Source organism: Oryctolagus cuniculus, chromosome 10 (genome assembly GCF_964237555.1).
Source record: "Oryctolagus cuniculus chromosome 10, mOryCun1.1, whole genome shotgun sequence".
Lineage (NCBI taxonomy): Eukaryota > Metazoa > Chordata > Mammalia > Lagomorpha > Leporidae > Oryctolagus > Oryctolagus cuniculus.
The window spans coordinates 65,395,217-65,421,156 of NC_091441.1; the positions used below are offsets into that span (position 1 = coordinate 65,395,217).

General features: G+C 42.4%; 1 protein-coding gene across 5 annotated transcripts in view; it reads left to right on the top strand.

Annotated features, from left to right (window-relative positions):
• The window catches only part of PTPRM (protein tyrosine phosphatase receptor type M), an 869,082-nt gene that overhangs the window by 697,959 nt on the left and 145,183 nt on the right, over positions 1 to 25,940 (top strand). For all 5 annotated transcript variants that reach the window (XM_008261054.4, XM_008261055.4, XM_051852140.2 and 2 more), the window contains one exon: positions 1,125 to 1,312. In XM_008261054.4, the coding sequence (XP_008259276.1) occupies positions 1,125 to 1,312 (188 nt within the window). The remainder of the gene's footprint in view (positions 1 to 1,124; positions 1,313 to 25,940) is intronic.

Consider the following 25,940-nt stretch of genomic DNA (forward strand, 5'->3'; position numbering starts at 1 on the left):
CCATGAAAATACAGTCTCTTTAGGCTTGTTTGACCAAATTTTGACTTTAACTTTGTAGTACAATTTGGTTGACTTCTTCAAGAAATGTAAACAACAAAGATGTATTGAATACAAATATGCCTTGTTTAGTCATTACTTGGTTCATGGGGAAATGAAGAGCAACTATGACACTGATTTTAACCTTTTTATTATTGAGTGTTCAAATTAAATACCTCCATCCCCACGTGGTGGGAGACTTGAGGTTTTGCCCTCTGACCACCTCCAAACAGAAAACTTAACCAGAAATTTAAAGCACAATATAAAAACTACCTGTAATTCTTCACACAGTACTATTGCTTATGCCCTGTTTCCTTTTTCTCCTCCTCTTTTCTCCTGAAATGTATCTTCTTAAAAGTGCCAATAAATGGTAAGTTCCCCGATTCGCCCCATGGAAAGGTCGCGGAGGGAGTGGGAGTGTGTGTCTAACCTGTAGATTCTGAAGAAGCCAGCTGGTGGCACCCTGTGCTGGCCTGCATGTTCACGCTTGTAGAACATTCCATGTTTGCTGTGTTGGTCCACAATATCTTGTCAGCCTTTCAGATACCAGAGCATGCAAAGTGACTCATCAAAACGTTATCCCCAAACTAAATTCCCGTTTATTGACACCATGCTGCTTTAATTTCCACGTTTCCATTGCTAGCTTTATAAGCCAAACCATTTTGTGCACTTTTCTTTTGCTCATACAACATCTGTACAGAGTGTATTTACTTCATCATAAAAACTAGCAATCTAATGTTTGGAGGAACCCAAGACCAGTTTTGCCCCAGGTCTTGATGAAGTTTCAGACTGAAACTTCTACAAACTTCAGCACGGAAAGGCTAAAAGACTCTTCTCAATTAGCTTTGTGAAAGCAATATCTCGTTTGGACTGCTTTGTAAAAGCAACGATTTCTGCCTCCTTCCTATCAGTATTGCCAATCCCATTGAAATTTCTGAACATTTAACTTTTCTTTTTTGCTGAGTCATCGTAGTGATTACCGCAGCCTTAGGTTGAGGGACCTCAGCAGCCAGCTTCTTAGCATTCTCAGTGATCTTGACCTTGCCTTCTGGATCTCCCTCATTTTCCCATCGGCCTTCTTTCCCCAGATGAGACCCACACAATGGCCAGCGATACCAGCAGCCTGGTGCAGTCCCACACTTACAAGAAGCGCGAGCAGACAGACGTGCCCTACCAGACCGGGCAGCTTCACCCCGCCATCCGGGTGGCGGATCTCCTGCAACACATCACACAGATGAAGTGTGCCGAGGGCTACGGCTTCAAGGAGGAATACGAGGTGAGCACGAGCTCCTCGTCGGAGTTCTTTACCAGTTTCTCGCTGAACATGGGGCCAGGTGCTGTGCTCCCAACTCATTCCACGAGCCACAGGCAGCCTAGAGAGATGCAGAGAGGGATCAGGTCTTTCATCCATGCATCCACGTCCAACACTTGTTACCAAGGCATTCACTCATGGGCGTCGGATGGAAAAGGAAGAGCTTTTACCATTTTCTGCAAAAATGTGCATTGATGATAGGGGTCCACCAGGCTGTCATCTCCCCTTTCTTGATCACCCTCCTTGACATTTCATGTAATTAAGTGCGATTTTAAGTCCCAATAATTTTATAGATGGTATCTCAGGAAGAAACTATTCACTTAAAGCAGTTACAGACTAACCAGTGATGTCATGTGTTGGGAAATTATCAATGAAGACACTGGCTCCTGTCGTGGCTTTGACAACAGCTGTTATTGTCTATCAGCCCAGAGAGCATGCTGCTGTCTGGATTCTCGCATGGACAGTTGTTGTGGGCACTTCCCGGAAAGGTGACATTCTTCAACTCTATGTAAAATGCAAGGCTTAATCCTTCACAGCCTCTGCCAACAGCTATTTCTGTTGGAAGGTCGTTCACGAACTGAGAGTTGATTGATTGTCTTGAGCAAGTCTGATTCAGAGAAGCTCACCATCACCTGAGGGTGTGTCTGTGTAGGGGGACAAGGCAGAAAGCTTGGACTGCTCTGTTTATGGTCATCGATGAAGTAGTATACTTAGAGTAATGATAGGATTGGACAGGTAAGTGGTTTTTTAAATCTCAGGATGTGTTTCTGGTTCCATATGTACCTCACTAGCTCATGGCTGGGAAGCATCTTGTCCAGAATTCAAGTATTGTTTAAATCAGCTCCTCACCTGTCTTAAAGCATATCAGTTTCCAACTCTGTTTCCCCTCTTCTTGTGGGCACACTCGTCAGACTTAATGTTATACCCCAGAGGTTACATTGTCTTAGGTCTAGCTCTCATTCCAGTCTTGATCATCTAGTGCTCATTATGGCATCCAGTGTGCAACACCTGGTACCAATATTGGCCTTGCTACTGCTGTGCTTTTAGGAGGAGGTCTTTGGTCCAAAGCAGACAGATAGACACATTTTCTCTGCTAATGTGTGCATCCTGGTACATTGCCAGTGACCTCAGCACAGAAGGCGGCAAAGCCAAGGAAACTGATCCAAACCATGCCCCAAGGGCTGGATTTCAGTCCAGAGAATATTTTCGAAGGAAGTTCTACATTTTAATAAGCCTGAAATTCTTAGATTTACCTTTAGCTGCTCAATGTATAATTCAGTGAAATTGACTGCCTTTGCATATTTCCTCATGCACTTTTAAAGGCTAGCTTAGGAATTAATAGGATTAAGAGTAAGACTTCCAAAAGCATTAATATCTTATGAAAGACAAAATTAGGTTATTGAGAAAATATAAGCCTAATGAATAGGGATGATGTCTCAGTTCTATCCAATTCTGAATGCAGATATTGCTCAAATGTTTATTAAAGATGTTAATGTCAGAGATTAGTTAGAGACTCAAATAACAATTCACAAAAGGGCCTGAGTCCTATTTTTCATGGACTATCTAGAAATACCTACTTAAGAATTCCTATAACCCACTGTAGTTGATGTCTATTTGAAAACACGCAGAAAATTATTTCATATTCAGATCTCCTGAAGAAATACGATTTAAAAGATCAAACTGCAATACTTTATACCCATTTTAAGTATACTGTGACTGGCAGTTCATTAGAAGTTATTATACTTTGAAATAAAATGTTATATCCATTAATAAATTTCAAAAAGCTATTCAGTGATCAGAAAGCATTTTTTTCAGTATAAGAGGTTTACTTCTTTCCCTTAAAGCAAGAAATATCCCACAGTTGAGATTTACACAAATAGTGCCTCTTTTTAAATAAATTAAGGATAAAATACTGTCCTGCCCATAAAACTATAAATATTTCTAGTCCACTTTATAGAATGTTAAAATGTTTATAAATGTATCCTCTCAGTAAATAAATATTATGGCACTGCAACTCATTCAAAGGAAAAAAAATAGTCATCACACTTGCCCATGGAAACACCTAGGATTGTTTTATAACTCTTAATGTTGGAAAAATTAAACCAAATAAGAAAAAAAGCAAAAGAGAGTAAAAAATTTTACAAAACTACAACAACTATATACTAAAAGAGTATACTGAAATGTCTTCACTCAGTTCAGGAATGAAGTCATTTCTGGAATGAACATTGTGGATAAATAGGTTAGGAGAGTATTTAGCACTCAGGTCAGAGTCGCAAGGTATGTAGAAATATGGTACACATTTTATAAGGAAAGACTGACTTTGAAGCAGAGTGACTGTTTAAAAACCACCTATCAACATATAGCCAGCATATTCAAGGTTGGAAGATACCAACATACCAACATACAGCCAGCACAGTCAAGGTTGGAAGATACCAACATACCAACATATAGCCAGCACATTCAAGGTTGGAAGATGTTGATGGGGTGAAAGCGTCAATGGATACACAGCTGAAAGTCATAATCCTGGGGCTGCTGCTTATTTTTTACCAACATGAAGAAAGGAAACATGATTGCAAGGCACTGACAGGCTAAAGTGAGAAATTATGAGCAATTTAAGTACCAAAACATCCCCTCATGAAGCACAAAAACATGATTTTCAGGTTGATCCAATGTGTAACATGTCACATAGAAGTTAGGAGGTAGTCTGGGTTCTGTAGCCTGTTCAGTTGCTATTCACGCAGAAGATGCCCTTCATCTGAGAAACAGTGGTTTCTGAGAGGCGCTGTAGTCAGCGTGGAGGAGCAGGAAACAGGCTTTGCAGAGCAGCTGGAAAAACGTGCCTCCATCAACTGGACACCAGCAAACCCTGAATCCTGCGCAGCCTCAGGCAGCCTCAGCGACCCGGAAGCTGTAATTTGATGTAGCCACGCCTGCCGTGGAGACTGTGGAAGTGACCAGAAAGCATTGTTTAAAAAACAAATGCTTTTAAACTCCAAAACCATTATCAATTAAAAAAAAAAAAGTAAAAAGAAGGGGAAAATCATTAAAAAAAAAAAAAAAAACCCTCGTACTAGGAAGAAAAGCAGGGACAAATGGGAAGCAGCTATTGGGAGAAATTCAAAACAGAAGATTTTGTTAGGGACAAAAGGAGCACTCAATATCTGCTTCTTTCCCCCTCACCCACCCTTCTACCCTAATTAAGGTACTGCTGATGTTGCCAGGGACCCTGGAGGGACAGAGTACCTGGGGGGGGAAGAGCCTTGGTGGTGGAGGGGGATTGCTGGGGGAGGGGCCCACCTCCTAAAGTAGCCTCTCACCTGAAGCCCTGAGGTCCTGGCCTCGCCAGCCTTACCTGTGTGTGTCTTTGAATCCAAAATCTTTCTGGAGCCACAGCCAAGCTTTGGGAAGCTGACAGTGCAGCGGTAGGTCCTAGGCTGCAGTCATTCCTGATCTACTGTCTCTCCAAACCCCACAGAGTTTTTAATCCTGCTGTAAATCTGGAAAATTCTTCAGAAATTTTCCTTGAGATTTTAGACGTTCCAGCAACACATAGCTCGATCAGGCATGTTGTGACACCTGCGTCCTTCCTGGGAGCACAGCCCGGAGACAGGCTCCTGGAGTGCTAACTGGTGCAGTGGGACGCCCCAGGCCACTCAGTGGGGTCAGCTCATGGATCAGATGCTGAAAGACACTGGCTTGGGACACAGACAGTGGCGCCAGGCTGCCTGTATTCACACGGCTTCTTAGCTGTGTGACCTTGGGCAACCTGTCTAGCCATTCTGGGCCTCAGCTGAAAATAATGATGGTGTCAGCCTCATAAGACTGTGAAAAGATTACATCTTTTGATGCCTTATGAATACCAGAACGGTATCTGGCATCCAGTAGGCTCTCGTTTCATTCAAGCTGCTAGAAGAAAAAGTAGTAGCTATAGAAAGAGCAAAGACGGAAGCTGCACGCTGCATTCCTCAGAGGAAACCCGGATTCTGCTGAGGCCTCAGCGCATCTGTGTCTCTGGTGTGTAGCAGAGCCACCCAGTGTGGAAAGTGGTCAGTGCTTTTTGCTCATCCATGGGCTAGCTAATTCCCTTATCCTATATTGTATGTGATCAAAAGTTCCCCTTCAAAGTAACTGAAGAATTTATAGGCTTGGTTCTGTGGATTAAGAGCTTACAAACTGAGAAAAATAAGTATGTTAAAATATATGCTGTCATCTATTGCTGCTAAAATGATAATTCCGTATCTCGGGAAAGTTCTAAGGAATAGTGTAACTGTGGAACACAGAGTTCTCTTAAAATATCAACTGCATGGATATTTTTGGCACAGTAGCATTTGGGGGGAACAGTGAATTTACAGACTGTACACTGCACTTGGTGCCTGGGATACAGAGAAGACCCACAAACATCTCCCCCTCCCCACCCCCATCCCACCACCGCTGCTTAAGGAAGCTAACTGTGCAGACCACACCCCTCCCTTCTGCCCCACCCCCACCCCGGAGATGTGCAAAGATGGCTTTGAAAGCCACTGGGGGAGCACCTTAGCCAGGCCTGGGCAAGACTGTTTTCCTCAAAGGATGAGTGAGAGTTGGTCAGGAGAAGGGGGAAGAGGGTGGGACACACTTAGGGAAATGGCCACCATTCTGTGTACCTGTGTCACAGGGGAACCTAGGGATACAAGGTGTGTCAGAGCTCCCAGCGTGAAGGGCATTGTGATGCACTGGAAAGTTTTGATACTGTTCTATTTTTTAAAAAAAAATTTTATTTATTTGAAAGAGTTACAGACAGAGAAAGTTGGGGGGGGGGGGTCTTCCATTCCACTGGTTTATTCTCCAAATGACCACAACAGTCTGAGCTGAGCTGAGCTGATCCGAAGCCAGGAGCCAGGCGCTTCCTCCAGGTCTCCCATGAGGGTGCAGGGGCCCAAGGAGTTGGGCCATCTTCTGCTGCTTTCCCAGGCCACAGCAGAGAGCTAGATCAGAAGAAGAGCAGCCGGGACATGAACCGGCACCCCTATGGGATGCCGGCACCACAGGCTGGGGCTTTAACCTACTGCGCCACAGCGCCAGCCCTGATACTCTTCTAGACACAGTAAGAAAAGGAGAAAGACTCAGAGAATAGGAATCTCACCCCCATAGCCAGATAGGGATCTATTTAATATGAGCAGCTCTGTTTTCTAAGTATTATTTGCACAAGGCACACAGGAATTCCTTGAAAGGTAACAATATAGAAATAAGTCAAAGAAAGACAGAAAGTATATTTTTCTGTTTCTCTCTCCCTCTTCAAAAATGCTGAGTAATGCAGGCGATCCTTGCTGAAGCCAAGCATGACTATGGTGCAGCCATGTCTCTGGGGATGCAGCAGAAAGAATGGCTCTGGTGGCTGTAACTCTCCTGGGTTTCCTCAGTCTATGTGGATCAGGAAAAAGCAGTCCTCCAGGATGTGAAATCGTTTTGAATGGTGCCTTCCTCTCTGTCAATTCTGTTACAACCCATTCTTCTTTACCTTTTCCAAGACGGCAAAGCCTGCGATTTGGCCTAAACACCGGAAGGATTCATTACCGATCAAAGAGCAGAGAGAAGTGTGTCCAAACAAGAGGGAACATGTGGCGGGGATGAGCCAGAGCGGCATGCGGTGCAAATTTTTTTATTTGATTTTGTTCTAACAAGATAGTCATATGGCACCTCTCACCAGGGAGATGCAATAATTTGATTCAAAAGAAACTCAGACATGAATCACAATAAAGAAGTAAACATGCTGAACTGAACAGAAAATGGCATGTTGTCGGCAGAGAAACGTTCAGGGGTCTCAGGAGAAAGAGCGGAAAGGACAAGTTTGTTTACGTTGCTACTAGAGAGGAGCCGAGTCTTTCTCCCTCCAAGCAAAGGGCAAAAGGTAAAGAGCAGGCGGTGCCAACCCCTTGGGGAGAAGGCCGTGAGTTTCCCGAAGAGAAAGGGCCCGCCTGTACCCTACAGGGACTATGGGGTTCAGCCACCTGCCCAGCAGACTCCTGGCCTTGGTCACCTGGAGTTGACACAAGACATTCACTGTGGTCCTGCAGCTCATCCTTGAACCAGTAGACCCTGCCCTAGACACAGGCGTGCAAGGCCCTTTCCATGCCTCTTGCTCCCACAGCCTGAGTGCTAGCTACATGTTGTTCAAGCTGTGCTGGGGACAAGGGGGCAGAAACTCTGCATGACTGAGTTGCTCCCCTTCTGTAGTCCCCGAAGGGCCTTAAAAATTATTATTTCAGAGATAGACACAGACAGACAGACAGCTGCCATCCACTTTACCCCACGAATGCCTGAAACAGTCAGCGATGCACCAGGCTGAAGCCAGGAGCCAGGAACAGCAGTCATTCCACACATGGGTGGCAGGAACCTGGCTATTTGTGCCCTCACCTACGGCCTGCCAGGGATCACATTAGCATCACGAATGCTGGAATCTGAAGCAGAGCCAGTACTTGGACCTGGGCACTCTAATATGGGAGGCAGGTGTCCCAAGCTGCATCTTTTTTTTTTTTTTTTTGGACAGGTAGAGTTATAGACAGTGAGAGAGAGAGAGAGAAAGGTCTTCCTTCCATTGGTTCATTCCCCAAATGGCCGCTACAGCCAGAACTATGCCGATCCAAAGCCAGGAGCCAGGTGCTTCCTCCTGGTCTCCCATGTGGGTGCAGGAGCCCAAGCACTCAGGCTACAGCAGAGAGCTGGACTAGAAGAGGAGCACCCGGGACTAGAACCCGGTGCCCATGTGGGATGCTGGCGCCGCAGGTGGAGGATTAACCAAGTGAGCCCTGGCGCCAGCCCCCAAGCTGCATCTTGATTGTAACAAATGCCTGCCCCATGGATGCAGGTATCTCAGCCAGCGTCTTGATTGCCAAGCTACACGCCTTCTAATCCTCTGTGCTTGAACTGATCCTGAATCTCTTTGGGCTCCCAATAAGAAGACATTAAGTAGGCAAACAGCATATTATTCTGAAAGAGTATGTGTTGCTCTAACTGTAAAATTAAGATAGAAGAAATATAGCAATTGCAAACTACTTCCAGATAGGATATCCTGAAAAACACAGATGGCACCGTTTCATTAGCTAGTAGTCAATATTGCTCTGGGCACACACATTCATCTTCCAATTACTGGAGCTGAAACTGATCAGAAACCTAAGTAACTCTTTGGATCTTCCTCTTCAAAGCAGATGCGAGTAGAGGATACTTCAAAAAGTTTAGAGAAAATTGAAGTGAGACTAGCATGGTAGGGTAGTGGGTCAAGGCTCCACCTGCAGCACCAGCATCCCATATTGGAGTACCAGTTGGAGTCCCAGCTGCCCCGCTTTCAATCCAGCTCCATGCTAATGCACCTCAGAAGGCAGTGCATAATGGCCCAAGCACTTGGGCCCTGGCCACCATGTGGAAAACCCGGATGGAGTTCCTGGATCCTAGCGTCAGTCTAGTCCTGCCCTTGCCATTGTGGCCATTTGGGGAAGAAATCATCAGATTTGTTTTTCTTTCTCTGTCTGTCTCTCCCTCTGTCACTCTGCCTCTCAAATAAATAAATCTTTTTTTTAAAGATGAAGTAAAAGATAATTTTATTTTGGTGCCAGAATATCTGAAATCCAGACAGACAAGACATATTTGAAAAATTCATGAAAAATGCATGTTATGAAAAAAATGAATTTCAAGAGGTTTTTTTTTTGCATCAGTGTAGACCTAACATTTAATATATATGAGGGAATTTCATAGAGTTTGTGGGAAAGTAGAATTAAAAGATTCATGTGTGTGGACGTCTATATCTAAATGCATTTAGAAAAGCATTATCCATATCCCACACACTTTTCTCCTGTGTTTCTCTCCAGGGGACAAACACTGGTGATTAATTTTATAATTGAACATGGAGATTGATTTTTAGCTCAATTTAAACGAGGGAATTGAGGACCTTATGTCAGAATCTTCAGGCTTAACTACAGCCTATGAAGCTTTCAGAGGAGCCTGAATTTTCTTTCAATGTGTCTGTCTCCTTGTGGGTATTTTTTCAATAGGTAGGTTGCACATCTCCCCTTCTTACCTGTCTCACTGTTTTCTAAGTAAAGCCACTGATGGTATTAAATGCAAGCATGCATGTTTTATGTGATGCCTCTGTCTATATTTGGCAAACGTATAGCCACTTAAGAAAGAAGTATTATGACAATATCTTACCTGCTCTCTAAAATCTGTTTTTTATTCGCTTGCCTAACACTTTGGAGCACACGCTCTAAAACCTACCTGCTCTGTGTGAGGACACGGTTCTCATTTCTCACTTTTGCATGTATGTAGACCAGAAAAGCTCTGAGCTGCAGAAAACAGGCTAGAATCAGACCCAGTACCAGGGACAGGAAAGGAGCACCAGAGTTAGCTAGCAGAGGGAGAATTGCACGACATCTAGAAAAGCTTTTTTTTTTTTTTTAAATGTATTTATTTGATAGCAGAGTGACAGAGAGAGGTGGGGGAGATCTTCCATCTGCTGGTTCACTCGCCAAATGGCCACAACAGCCAAGGCTGGGCCAGTCTGAAGCCAGGAGCTAGTCCCTCAGGTGGGTGGCGGGGACCCTCTTCCACTACTTTCCCAGGCATATTAGCAGGGAGCTGGTTTGAAAGTGGAGTAGCTGGGATTTGAACTGGTGTTCATATGAGATGCCGGTATCACAAGCAGCAGCTTAACCTGCTGCGCCACAATGCTGACCCCTTAGAAAAGTTTTCAGAACAGTGCACAGCGGCCCCGCACTTGGGTTTCTGAAAACAGCAGCAAAGGCAGGTGGAATAAAAGGCGCTTGTGTTACTCAGCTGCTAGAGCCATCGCCTGAACACCGATGGTCTGGCAATTCCATGTACCACCCTGGGCTGAAGGCACCTGGTCCCCTCTCCTCCAGCCCACACACTTCTCAGATGTGCCTTTCAGTTCCTGTTTCATATCCCGAGGCACCAGCTGAGTCCATCAATCGCCACAATCAGTGCAGGTTATTTTCTGTCTCACCGGATACAAAATACACAAAACAAACCCATTGAAAGCTAAGGATGGGGCGAAGGGGGGAGGAGGCATTGGCAGGGGCTGTAAATGCATTAAGAATGCAAACAGCTGCGCCTCCAATGGCTGGAGCCGCCAAGTGATGTTTGACATTTTTTTTCCTTTAATTATTATGGCCATGGTGAGACAGATCTGTAAGGAAATGATAAAACCCCTCCTCTCTGGAATGTTGAAGTTGCTTCAAGCTCTGTAGAAAGCTAGGTGCTTGTGGATATTCTGTTGGTTGATAACAAGTTTCTGCATGTGTTTTTTTTTAACTTTTATTTTATGAATATAAATTTCCAAAGTACGATTTATGGATTACAATGGCTTCCCCCCCATACCGTCCCTCCCACCCACAACCCTCCCCTTTCCCACTCCCTCTCCCCTTCCATTCACATCAAGATTCATTTTTGATTATCTTAATATACAGAAGGTCAGCTTAGTATACATTAAGTAAGGATTTCAACAGTTTGCTCCCACACAGAAACATAAAGTGAAAAATAATAGATGATTTTTTTTTAATGATGATGAAATCAGATCAGACCTATTGTCATGTTTAGTCCCAGTGAGAGTCAAGTTGGGAGTTGATAATTTCTTTTTTTTTTTTTTTACAGAAGATCAGTTTAGTATGCATTAAGTAAAGATTTCAACAGTTTGCACCCCCATAGAAACACAAAGTGAAATATATTGTTTGAGTACTCGTTATAGCATTAAATCTCAATGCACAGCACATTAAGGACAGAGATCCTACATGAGGAGTAAGTGCACAGTGACTCCTGTTGTTGACTTTACCAATTGACACTCCTGTCTATGGCATCAGTAATCTCCCTATGCTCCAGTCATGAGTTTCCAAGGCTATGGAAGCCCTCTGAGTTCTCCGATTCTTATCTTGTTTAGACAAGGTCATAGTCAAAGTGGAGGTTCTCTCCTCCCTTCAGAGAAAGGTACCTCCTTCTTTGAAGACCTGTTCTTTCCACTGGGATCTCACTCACAGAGATCTTTTGCCAGAGTGTCTTGGCTTTCCATGCCTGAAATTCTCTCATGGGATTTTCAGCCAGATCCGAATGCCTTTAGGGCTGATTCTGAGGCCAGAGTGCTATTTAGGACATCTGCCATTCTATGAGTCTGCTGAGTATCTCACTTCCCATGTTGGATCACTCTCCCCTTTATTTATTCTATCGGTTAGTGTTAGCAGGTACTAGACTTGTTTATGTGCTCCCTTTGACTCTTAGTCCTTTCATTATGATCAATTGTGAACTGAAATTGATCACTTGGAATAGTGAGATGGCATTGGTACATGCCACCTTGATGGGATTAAATTGGAATCCCCTGGTATGTTTCTAACGCTACCATTTGGGGCAAGTCAGCTTGAGCATGTCCCAAATTATACATCTCTTCCCTCTCTTATTCCCACTCTTATGTTTAACAGGGATCACATTTCAGTTAATTTTCAACACTTAAGAATAACTGTGTATTAATTACAGAATTAAACCAGTCATATTAAGTAGAACAGACAAAAAAAAACTACTAAGAGGGATAATGTATTAAGTTGTTCATTAACAGTCAGGGCTATGCTGATCAAGTCACCGTTTCCCATAGTGTCCATTTCACTTCAACAGGTTTCCTTTTTGGTGTTCAGTCAGTTGTCACTGATCAGGGAGAACATATGGTATTTGTCCCTTTGGGACTGGCTTATTTCACTCAGCATGATGTGTTCCAGATTCCTCCATTTTGTTGCAAATGACTGGATTTCGTTGTTTCTTACTGCGGTATAGTATTCTAAAGAGTACATATCCCATAATTGCTTTATCCAGTCTACCGTTGATGGGCATTTAGGTTGGTTCCAGGTCTTAGCTATTGTGAATTGAGCTGCAATAAACATTAGGGTGCAGACCGCTTTTTTGTTTGCCAATTTAAATTCCTTTGGGTAAATTCCAAGGAGTGGGATGGCTGGGTCGAACGGTAGGGTTATCTTCAGGTTTCTGAGGAATCTCCAGACTGACTTCCATAGTGGCTTGACCAGTTTGCATTCCCACCAACAGTGGGTTAGTGTCCCTTTTTCCCCACATCCTCGCCAGCATCTGTTGTTGGTAGATTTCTGCATGTGAGCCATTCTAACCGGGGTGAGGTGAAACCTCATTGTGGTTTTGATTTGCATTTCCCTGATTGCTAATGACCTTGAACAGAAGTTTCTGCATGTGTTTTAATAATGCCACAAAGTTAGTTTTACCAGGGATCCCTGTTCTATCTTTCCAGAAGGACTGACTGGCTCTGCTTGTTTGTTTCCTGCTCTTTTTTGCTCTCAGGGCTCTTTTGTGCTTTTAGATTCCTTTTGCTCTGTTTTCTGATGGCGTCATCTGCAAGCTCAGACTTCAGCAAAGTAGATTAGAAGTGGTTATTTCCTCCAACTCTGTCCTCCCTCTGAGGAGAGACCATGGCAGCCCTCCCTTTCCAGATTGGGAGAAGCACCTGTAGGCAGCTGTCTGCTTTTTCAGTAGAAGGTGGCAGTGAGAATGTTCTTCATCTCACCTGGGAGAAGTCAGGGGGGTCTCCCACTTGGTAGCAGGCTTTTGGTGTCATGTGCCTTTGGCCTTCAAGTGCCTTTGAGGAGGACCCAGCCCAGAAGGGACTGTACACGTGCTCATTTCCCAGCATCCTCAGCCTATGCGTGCCTGGTGTCCATCAAGGTTTTGAGTATGTTGGTGGGGTTTCTGCCCACTAAGTGGGTCACACTGCATCTTTCACAGTAGTCATTGCCCTCCTCCCTCTGCCCTCCTCCCTCACCTCCACATCAGCAGGTCAAAAGTTCTAAGTACTTTTCCCTCTCCACCATTTTTCATTTTTATTATTTTCCTTTTATTTGTTTGAGAGACAGAAAGAGCTCCCATTTGCTGATTCATTCCCCAAATGCTGAAGCCAGAAGCTAGGAATTCACTCAGAGTCTCCGACGGGGGTGACAAGGACCCAACTACTTGAGTCTCATCAGACATTTCCTCCTAGGTCCACACTAGCAGGAAGTTGGAGCTAGGAACCCACGTTTGGATTCAAACTCAAGCATTCTAGTGGGTCTCAGGCATCTTAACTATGAGGCCAAATGCCTGCTCCTCACCACAACCACTTTTCAGTCCCAGGCTTCCTCCCTACCCCACTGCCTGCCCCCGCTATTTGCTGTACCGCTGGGAGAATCCCCTAAATTATCTCTGTACATTTATCCCTTCTATTTCAGAGTTGCCCCTGGCTCTGCAGCTAGTTGGCTTTGTAAGACATGCATGTTATCACGTTTGACTGATGCTCAAAATATTCTTGACTCTTTCCAGAAAACAAGATCCAAGCAGAGCGCATATAGGGGTGCTCAGTAGAGCTAAGGTACAAAGCACACAGTGAGAAATAGCTGTCATTAAAATGAAAGCCTGAAATACAATTCAAGGTCACTTCATGAAGAATGAAGTGACCCTCAGGATGGGACGAGGCTCCAGAAAGACCAAGTGATTAGAGGAGTAGAGGGTAGAAGTTTAAACTCTACTCACTAACCTCTAGGTGGGGAGCAAAGCTCTATTTATAAAAAAAATTGTAGAATAACACAATGTGATTAGTTTCTGGGTTGCTGGATACATAGAGGTACCTGGAGGGTGGCACCCCCAGAGAGGGAGTGGAGCTCCGTGTCCCTCTCCCATGCCTAGGTCTGTGTAACTTCTCCTCTGGCTGTTTGTGTCTTTTATAACATCCTTTACAATCAACCACTCTTTCTCCTAGTCCTCTGAGCCATCCTAGCAAATTAATCAAACCTAAGAAGGGGATCTTAGGAAGTACAATATGTAGCCACTTCTGCTCAGCATCAGAAATTGGATCAGTCTGTGGGACTGAGCCAACAACCTGTTGAACATGACTCCAGTTCCAGGTAGACAGTGTCAGGATGGAACTGGATTGAATCATAGAACACACAGTTGGTACCTCCTTGAGAACTTCTCCGTGTGGAAAAGTCCCACAGGTGTTCACAGACATGTTCTGTGCTTTGTTGAGTATGTGCGAGTAGCAAAGAGAATTGGTTTTTTTCTTTCCTTACAAGGCTTTAGTAAATTTTGTAGCATAACTATGCCAAAAGAGAAATTGTGTCATTATCCACAATCACATTTCATAATGCTGACTTGTGTTATCATTCAAATATCGTGGGGGTAGCAAAGTTTTCAAGGTAAAATTTTAGAAAGTCTTGCTTGGCTCCCAGATCTTGGATGATATTGATTGGTCCCACCCTTGTTGAATATCTATAGCAACATTGTATAAGTGTGCATGCACACACACACACACACACACACACAGATGCATTTCTATCCACAGTGCGATAACATAACCATCATACCCATTTTCCAGATGAGATGACTCAGAATTTCAGTAACTTACCCCAGGCCATCCCACTATGGAGTTGTGGGAATTACTCTATCATCTGTGGACTCTAGAACCCATGTTCTTTCTACCACACCACATTATTTCCTCATACAACACCATGGAGATAAGAACTATGGAAATTAAGCTTGCGTTTCATTGACTTGACTTGTGATTGTATGGCGGGCATGATATTTTTCCGCTCTGCTGTTTTTCTTGGCTTGGAACAGCACTCTGTGTTTTTGGCAGAGGCCCCATCCAGCCCAGGGACCCCACTGAAAGTGCCAGCTCTGGTGCTTTCCAACATCTCAGCAGTAGCAGATGCTGCCTGTTCATCTCGCTCCGGTCTCGGCTCGGGGATGTGAGGTCACTCCAGCGTTGCTCCTCCTCACTCTAGTTTTCCATTGTCTGAGTAACACAGGAAATCTCTCTGAAGATAGCAGCCAGCCAGGCTCATCTGGATGCCTGGCTGTAAGCTAAACTCAAGCTACAGCTCTTAGAGTTGTCAGTTCTATATTCTGCCTTCCTGTGTTGCTACATTACTGCCAACCAACCCTACAGAGGGAAGAAGGGAGAAAGGAAGGAGATGAATATGGGAGGTTTAGTTGTGTTTAAAAGCCCACAGTTTTCAAAAACATCTTCTTTGGGGGTGGCTCAGTCTTCTCACAGTGGAATGGTACAGCATAATAGTGACAGCGTTGTTCACTGAATCTCTGACCTCAAAGCAGAACCTGTGCGTTCACTAAGTGATCCTAGAGGTAACCATTCAAAAAGTCAACCGTTATTTTGAAGAACAGTACTGGGTGACAGAAAGGACAATAGATCAGGAACCAGAAGTGGGTCCCAGTTCCTCTCTGCCAACTTGTTAACTCAGGAACATTGAGCAAATTACTTGAGTTCTGTGAAGCAACTGTGAAGTGGTTGTGAGAACCATATGCTCCCCGGGTACCTGTGATCCTGTTAGTGGGATGGTCGTCTTGGTGACCGCAGACTTCCAGGGTGACTGGCACTCTTCATGGATGGCACGTGTTTGAATGGGCAGCACAGACTGGCTGGCTGAGACCTGTGTGGGACACCGTCTGCTCATCCTCACTGTGTAGACGGCCATCACATGGTTCCCACGGGCCCCTCTCTGGTTCTCCATGGCCTGTTTTGATTTTTTTTTTCAGAATTTCTGAATAAGGTAGTTCCTATTCTGATGTGCGCCTCCTGTCTTCCCTTCTCTGACTTACCCTAGCTTCAGCCTCTTCCCACCTCACTTCTAACCCCCACCCCATCTCCAAAACGCTAGGAACACTAAGGTGAGATGACATAATAATGGTGCTAGTACATTTTTATGACCAGTCCTCTCACTGCTTAGAATGGGGTTCTAGCCGTTGTTCCAGTGTGACTGTCATCACACTGTCCCAGCCTTTAAGACTCATGAGTAATAAAGAAATCTGTGGATTAAGAGTTGTGAGTTACTCAATTTGTTTCACATTTTATGTTGTATAGATTCATATTATCTCCATATGTATTGTTCAGCCCAAAATAATATTGAATTAAAGCCCATAATATTTTAACCCATGACATCACTGAAAAGAAAGGAAACATGCCAACTTTCCAGTGTTATCTATTGCACCTTCTGAGATAAAGTGGTTTGAGGCCCACATTAATAATGTAGTGCTAGTATTATATAAATAATAATATAATAAAGTTTAGAATTCACTCATATTATTCATTATAATATAGATTTTTTTGTTTTTTTTTAACTTTTATTTAATAAATATAAATTTCCAAAGTACAGTTTATGGATTACAATGGCTACCCCCCCCCCAAACTTCCCTCCCACCCGCAACCCTCCCATCTCCCGCTCCCTCTCCCATTCCATTCACACCAAGATTCATTTTCAATTCTCTTTATATACAGAAGATCAGTTTAGTATATATTAAGTAAAGCTTTCAACAGTTTGTACCCACACAGAAACACAAAATGAAAAATACTGTTTGAGTACTAGTTATAGCATTAATTCACATTGTACAACACATTAGGGACAGAGATCCTATATGAGGAGTAAGTGCACAGGGACTCCTGTTGTTGACTTAACAAATTGACACTCTTGTTTATGGTGTCAGTAATCACCCTAGGCTCTTGTCATGAGTTGCCAAGGCTATGGAAGCATTTTGAATTCGCCGACTCCGATTTTACTTAGACAAGGCCATAGTCAAAGTGGAAGTTCTCTCCTCTCTTCAGAGAAAGGTACCTCCTCCTCTGATGGCCCTTTCTTTCCACTGCGATCTCACTAGCAGAGATATTTCATTTAGGTTTGTGGTTTTTTGTTTGTTTGTTTGTTTGTTTGTTTTTCCAGAGTGTCTTGGCTTTCCATGCCTAAAATACTCTCATGGGCTCTTTAGCCAGATCCAAATGTCTTAAGGGCTGATTCTGAGGCCAGAGTGCTATTTAGGACATCTGCCATTCTATGAGTCTGCTGTGTATCCTGCTTCCCATGTTGGATCGCTCTCCCTTTTTTATCCTATCAGTTAGTATTAGCAGACACTAGTCTTGTTTATGTGATCCCTTTGACTCTTAGACCTATCACTATGATCAACTGAGAACTGAAATTGATCACTGGGACTAGTGAGATGGCATTGGTACATGCCACCTTGATGGGATTGAATTGGAAATTGCTTTTTGCTCCCTTTATCATCTACTGTTACCATTGAAGGAGACATGGGACACCTTTTATATGTTTACTTCAAGGAAATTATACAAGAGGTACTGAATAATTATAACATATTCAGTGTTAATTACAAATAGGGAACATATGTTTTACATGTACCATATTTATATACTTCAGGTAATTATGCATTTGAGTTCCTTGCCAATTTTATGGCCACAATATTTTACTTGGCTGATTACTAAGTGTATTTTAAGCTTACTTCTTGAAACATGAAGAGAACATACTGTAAATCCAATTAACCATGATTTATCTGGCTAAAGAGAATGCTTACTTTTATTTTTTTTCTGTATTTTAATGATAAAAACAGTTGTAAGAATATAGAGTAACTTGTTTTTAAAGATTTCCAAGCTCAATTTTGCTAATGGTTTCATTTAAAAAAAGAACATAGTTTATGAAAGAATTTTAAGAAAAGTATAAGAATAACAGCTAATAAAAACCACCCACTAACTAGCTATGAGTTTTGGTTAAATTTATGTGATATTTTAATGCATTAAAATCTTATTTCCCCACTTAATATTGTAGCATATATTTCCTGTATCTTTGCAATAAGCACTTTTATAAATTTTTTAAAAATTATTTATTTGAAAGGCAGAGTGACAGAGGGAGAGACAGAGAGACAGAGTCACAGATATCTTCCATCTGCTGTTTACTCCCCAGATGGCTGCAATGGCTGGGCCTGGGGCTGAGGCAGGCCAAAGCCAGGAGCCAGGAACTCCAACCCGGTCTCCACAAGGGTTGCAGAGCCCAAGCACTTGGGCCAACTTTTGCTGCTTTCTTAGGCACATTAGCAGGAAGCTGTATCAGAAACTGAGCAGCTGGAACTGGAATCAGCACTCTGATACTGGATGCCAGCATCACAAAGCAGCAGATTAACTCACGTGCCAGAACACCAGCCGCTGTGAATATTCTTATTACATTATTTTGCCAGAACACCAGCCCCTGTAAATATTCTTATTACATTATTTTCTAAAGATATAGTTTGAAAACTTGTATTGCTAGTTGAAAGCACACAAAGTGTTTAACAATCTTGACATACTTACAACTTGTTATCATTGCAAGTTTGTACCAATCACTTTCGCACCAGTATTCTGTAAGAATGCTAATCTCAACTCACCATCGCAAAAATGAGCATTATATCTTTAAAATCTGTGCCAGTTTGATAGATATCTCACTAAAAGAAAATCTCATTAATCTCTTTGAAACTAGACATATCCATGTATTCACTGAGCACATGATGTTTATTTTGTGAAGTGTTCCCATCCTCTGCCTCTTTTTCTTCAAGGAAGTCAGTTACCTCTCGCTGATTTGTATCAGGTCTCTTTTTAAAAGTGTATTTATTAATTGATTGGAAAAGCAAAAAGGCAGAGAGAGGTCTTCTGTCTGCTGGTTCACTCCCTAAATGTCTGCAATGGCCAGAACTGGATTGGCCAATGCTGAGACCTGGGAACCCAATCCAAGCTTCCCACGTAGGGGGCAGGAAGCAAAGTACTTGAGCCATTACCTCTGCCTCCTGGTGTGTGCAGCAGCAGGAAGCTGAACTCGAGAGCAGAGCCAGGACTCAAACCCCAGCAGTCTGGTGCGGGATGTGGGCATCACAACTGGCATCTTAAACGCCGGGCACAAAGCCTGTCCCTGGGTGAAGCCGACCTTGCTTGTGTTTTTTTAGCAATGTGTTGGTCATCCTTAGGCGTTGTCTTTCCATAATTTGAGAATCACCAAGTTCATCAGAAATATGAATAGTTTAGACAATCAGCTTCATGAAAAACCCTGGGTAATTTTATTTGGAATTACTTAGGATCCATTTATACAGCTTGAGAGAATTGATTTCTTGGCAACGCTGGTTCTTCCTATCCTTAATATGATGTATGCCTTCATCTATTTGTATATGCTTAAATATTTTTCAATAAAGCTTGAAATTATTCATTATATCCTATACATCTTTTAATTACTTGTACTTTTTAATATGGCAATTCTGTTTTAGAGTGTTTTTATTACAAGTTTATAATATAGGTAGAAAATATATAGAGTATATAGATATAAATATATAGAGGCATATTCATATATGTATGTGTGTTTATATATGCAGTGCCTTTTGTACATTGCTGTTATGGTCAGAAACCTTGTTCAGTATACTTCATTTTAATAATTCTTCTCTAGATTATTATTTTTTTTACAGGCAGAGTTAGTGAGAGAGAGAAACAGACAGAAAGGTCTTCCTTCCATTGGTTCACCTCCCCAAATGGCTGTTACAGCCGGCACGCTGCGCCGATCCGAAGCCAGGAGCCAGGTGCTTCCTCCTGGTCTCCCATGCAGGTGCAGGGCCCAAGCACTTGGGCCATCGTCCACTGCCTTCCCGGGCCACGGCAGAGGGCTGTACTGGAAGAGGAGCAACCGGGACAGAACCAGCGCCCCAACCGGGACTAGAACCCCGGGGTGCCAGCGCTGCAGGTGGAGGATTAGCCTAGTGAGCCATGGCACCAGCCTCTTCTCTAGATTATTTTAAGATTTTTCTTTTTATTATACAATGGAACACTTGTTTAAGTATAAATATGTCTTTAATAATATTGAACAGAAAAGATAATAAAATGGATATTTGTTTAGGATTATCAGGATTCCAGAAGACAAAGACATAGAAATGGAAGCCACTCTAATAGTGCCGTACATCTTATATTTTGCATTTTTATCTTCTTATCATTGGGAAAATATTGAAAAATCTGAATTTAACAGAGAGACTTATTTTTCCCTCATAAGTCATGTGAAAATACTAGAGTTTAAAGACAATAGTGAATTTCGAAACATATTTTCCAGGAGACAATTTATTATTTTATATATTAATTTTATAAATAGAAGCAAATTTTCTGCCAATTCATGAACTACTTGCCAAAAATCAAAATTAATAATTTTTTAACATTTTATAAAATGTGATATTTTAGGATTTTTGTGTGGAGAAAATATGTCAACTCACTCTTGGTAATTTTGCTTCTTTTTAATCTTTATGAATATTGTCTGTTTTTTCTTTAGTGTAAAGCAGAAATAACCTCCAGTCCAATTTTACAGAAAACTTAGGTTGGCACATGGCACAGCCAATAGTCTTGCCTAACCAGGGAGCCCACCCAGCAGACCTACCCAAACACAGAGCCCAACTAGGGTCTCTGCCTGACCACAGAGCCCTGCCAGCCACCCGCCCAGTCCTAGAGCATGCAGTTACCTTACCCAACTAGAGAACATCAAGGCAAGCCATACCTGCCTGTGGAAGCCATCATTTGTCCTGACAGCAATCCATGCTGGACTGACTAAGATCAATCCTTGCCAATGTAAACTTTCAAAGGCTAGAAAACATGGAGGATTCCTCAGATGCACAGACACCAACACCAAGGATACAAGGCTCAGAGAGAATCAGGGAACATGACAAAGGAAATTAAAATAACCCTAGTAACTGACATTAATGAAATGAAGATTAGTGAACTAACTGACAAAGAATTCAGAACATTCCTCTTAAGTAATTTCAGTGAATTACAAGAAAATGTGGGTAGACTACTAAACAAAGTTAGAAACTCAACAAAGAAATTAGAAACCATAAAAAATCTCAAATCATAGAAATTCTAGAGATGTAGAATACAGTAACCAAACTGAAAAATTCAATAGAGAGCTTCAATAGTAGACACAACCAAGCAGAAGAAAGAGTCAGTGAGCTTGCAAACCATCAATTGAAATTGTCCAGGGGAGAAAAAAATTAAGAAAAGCCAGTGAGATTTATGTGACCCCCATCAAGTGAGATAGTATCTGCATTACTGGAATCCTGGAGGGGAAGGTAGGCCAAAAGGTACATAAAGTCTTTTAAAGAAATTATGGCTGAAAACTTCCCAAATCTTGGGGGAGAAATGGATATGCAGATTCATGAGGCCCAAAAGTTCCCAAATAATCTGAACCTAAAAAGATCTATGCCAAAACACCCTATTATTAAGTTGTGAAAAGTCTGCTTTTAAAGCAAGAGAAAAGTGACTCATCACTACCAAAAACTCTGTGTCTTTGTGTCCTACAATCATATTTTCCACCTGGTCATCAACCAGTTCTAACCATTGCAGGCTTACACCATGGTGGCCATGGTGGCCTTGGAACATGGGCCTCTGCTGTCCCTTGCTGGTAGTTACTTGTAACAGCTGTCCTACCTGGACACCATCATTCATTGCTCTATCAGAGATGCTTTCTAGCGTAGGCATTGTGTTTCTACCATCTGATAGCAGACCCCTTTTCTCTGTCTGCCTTCCAGTTTTGCTACCTGCCTTTCCACCTAGGATGTACACGTCAAACGGAGTGAACGGCTGTATCTCATTTTCCTTTACTTCATTGATCTGCTTTCCCTCTATGAACTGTAGTGGTTTTGAAGGAGATTATATATTCCACTCCCTCGCTCAGTTACTTCTTCTTTCCTTCTCCCAGGGCTCATAGTCCATCCTCCTCTTGCTTTATTCATTGTCCAACAGCTGCCCCAACTCTTCCTTCTCCTCCCCACACTACTCTAATTTTTAAACAAGATCCTCCCAGTGTAAACATATTCCCAGTCTTCAGAGGTTGAGGGAATTCACCAGGTTCAGTAGGAATGGTTGGTATATATAGACATTTTGTAATTTGCAACTCAAGACTACCAGTATTTTAGAAATAATATAACTTGTCCTGTAAGTCTGAGGAGCAGAAACAAGGAGAAAATGGAGCTTGGCAAACCATTTAGAACTGATGGGAAAATTCTTTGCTGAATAGCCCCATAGAGTTTGCCCATTCTCCTCTGCCCTTTTTAAATTCCTCCTAATGTTGAGTTCTGAGTGTCAGCATGCAGCCCTATGTTCTCTCCTCAGTCCCACAGCTCCGCTGCAGCCAGGTGGCAACTGAGCTGCTCCCAGCATGTTCAGAACCATTGTCACTGTGCTCAGGAGCCCTGTGTGCCTCTGAGAACTGACCCAAACTGGCTTTGCTTATTGTCATGCTGTTCCATGTCTGTTGGTGGAAAGTAAATCTTTCATAGAGTCTTCAGTGGTTTTTGATTTGTTTAGGATCCGGATGTCCAATTTCCATGCTGGACTTCTTTTTTATAGCTTGGCACAAATATCATTAATATTATTGACCTCTTAACTATTTTAAAGAGCCTCGGGTAGACTGTAGAACATGGACTTTAATCTATTTTACACTAAATAAAATTTTTAAATTTATGTGTTTGAATTCTAGTGATGACTACTACATTGGCCAGATAACTCCAATGCTTTATTTTCCAAAAATGCCAATATTTGACATCAGTGTTCCCATAAAATAAATAAATGATTCTTCATAATTGCTTTTCCAATGCTTTTCCCATGTGACTCTTTCCAATAGTTTTCCCTCCAAAATTGTTTGAGTAGTGGCTGTCATGATTCTTGTGATCTGGCAATTATGTCAAAGCAATTTAATCAGTGCTTGAGCTGAGCTGGCATTGCTCTGGGAGGGCCATTTTTCAGAATGACATCCCCCTAAGCATTTGTTAAATAATTAGACCTCTAAACTCTTCCCACAAGGACTCTCAGAAGTACTATTAGACAGTCCAAGCCTTAGGGACATAGCCTGTGCACCACTGTAAGTGCCAGAGCCCTGTTAAGCGAAGTTCAAAAACTCGGAGTCAGGGTAGATAAAAGTTAGTGTTTTCTCTCCTCAGGAATCATTTCTCCAATGTCATTGTCAAAAGCTTGCATACATAATTAATCAAGTAATAACTCTCTGGAATTTTGATTGACATCACACACCCTTCCAGCATCACATGTTAAAGGATCATAGCAACAATATTTCCCTGTAATTTATGGAACATACGTGATTACCCTTCAGCCCTCAGCCATTGTATAAAACGTGTTTCTTCTGCAGTCTGCAACTGGTAGATGGTGTAAGAAAGTGATTGCTTAAAAAATTAGCCCTAGATTCTAAAATGATGATTAAATGGATAACACAAAGCAAACTGTGTCAGCTACGTCCATGTGATTTATGAGTAGTCTAATAATGGAAATGTAAAGACCTCAGTGGTTCCAAGAGACTCTTTTATGTTCCTAGCTTTTCAGGCAAGTCAAGGAATTGTCCTGTTGTTTATATAAGACCTGAATGGGATCAGAACATCTTAAAATCACAGTGTTTTCTGGCATATTCCTCGCACTGCCTGACATGAAGGCACACTCGCCTATGGCTGCCGGTAGTGTGCCTTTCCCCCTCTGGTGCGTCTCAGAACCTTCAGTTCCTCATTGAGAAAATAAGGTCATGTGTACCCCGTCAGCCTGTTATGTGAATGACGTTTTGTATAAACACTCCTGTGTAGGCATAAATATAGACTTAAACCTTTTCATCGTGCTCCAAAGCTGAAGCCCTCCATTCCCGGATCACTGACAGATCCATCCATCCAACATCGCTGATAGACTGCATCACTACATCACCACCAGGCTTCACTTTCTTGAGTCACATTGAAATAGTATTCACTGCCCTGTGCTTAGAAACCCACAGTGCTGGATGCTTGTGACCCCTCATCAGTGGACTCCATCCCTCCTCCTTGTATCCCCTTGTTTGTTGATGACAGAATCTCTCTTGGGTCAGACCCTCTGTTTACTTTGCCTCATTCCCATGCCCCTGACTTTGTTACAGGCATTGCCTACCTCTTCTTGGAGCCCATTTCTCTCTCCCTTCTAATCTCAAAGTCCTTCTATCAGTTCTGTAGAACTGGCTCAAGCTTTCCCTCCTCCTTGAAGATTTCTCCACTCCACCTTGGATCAAGCCCTCATTCCTTGCTCCTTTCTTCAGACATTCACAACATATTCAAGTCCCTGCAATATAACGTAACCTCCTCTGATGTGTTCTCTGTCCATTGGCCATCTGTTCCATGAGTGTTACAACTGGGCTGCATCTTCTTCAGGTAGGAAGCCTTCTAGTCTTTGATGTGGGCTCCACAGTGTCTGTCGCTCTGCTTGATACCTACCAGGCATGAGGGTTGACTCTTGAACAAGGAGCTCTTTAAAGGACTGTCATGTGATATGTCAGCACAGGCCAGTGGTGCAGATGTTTAACAACCAATTATTGTTTCAAGGTTTTGAAAATTATTAGAAGTAGAAATGATACTCCTTCATGATGATGGTAAGAGTAGTCAGCATTTTTTTTCATCAAAATGTAACTAACATTTATTGAGCATCAGCCATGGGCCAGACATCAGACTCAGCATTTCTATGCTGTGTCTCATTTAAGGCTCACCATCACCCTCCCCACTATGGAAAGGAGGAGCTGAGGCTTAGAGGGTTTAGTCCTTCACCCTTGAGGGGAAGTGCATGAGGGGTGCTGGAATTTGAACCGAGGACAGCTGCCTCTAGGGCTTGTGCTATCTTCTGGTACAACAAGGAAGTAGATTCTCCCTCCTCTTCCTCTATACTTTGGGCCTGTGAAACCAGAACAAGTGGAGAACACAGGAAAATGATTGGAACAAGAATTCTGCATATATCAGATACTAGAAGGCAGCTTGACAACTTTCTCCAATTTTGAGTAGCAGAAATAGAAAGCATGATGTATAGAGATTTGTCAAAATTGGAATATTTTTATTTTTCCCAAAATATAAAGTATGATAGAAATGTAGAAATTTAAGCTTATTGAATGCATGACTATAAGATGTTGGTGTCATAACTTCCATCATGTAAAGGTACCTAGTTTTGTTTCTTATGTACAAATTTCACTTATGTGAAAGGGTTGAGAGTCAGACTTAAGTGTGCAATTGCTTCATTAGCATGAAGAGTCATTGCAGAAGAGACTTACATAAAAGCAAAGTACATTTTTCCTTTGGTGTTGACCACCAATGCAAAGGAATATTGTATTTTGTATTTAATATGCAATCAAGGGCAGGCATTTGGCCTACCAGTTAATATGCTGGTTACGAGGCTACCATTCCATGTTGGAGTTCCTGCATTGGAGTCCTGGCTGTACTTCTGAGTCCAGCTTCCTGCTAATGCAGACCCTGGGAGGCAGCAGATGATGGCTCAAGTACTTGGGTCTCTGCCACCCCCATAGGAGACCTGAATTGAGTTCTCAACCCATGGCTCTGGCTTGGTCCAGGGATTGAATCAACAGATGAGAACTCTCTCTCTCTCATCTCAAAAACAAAAACCAAATTGTAATTCTTTTTTTACAGCAAGTTCATTGTATGTGCTTTGATAAAGGAGCAGTGAAGAAGAGACATCAAAATGATTGGAATATAAGTATGAAGATATTTCAGAAAAAAGTCAATCTCCCAATTATATAAACTTTTAGAACCTAAAATTTTCTAAAATGCAGGAAAAGCTTAAATTGATGGGGACTCTTGCAAATTTGTTGATTCCTGTGCATGTCTGTGGATGCACATGTGTTTTGAACATTTTATTGAAATATAATATACATACTAAGAAATGCATGTAAATATACAGATAAATGAGGGTTTTGTCCTCTGA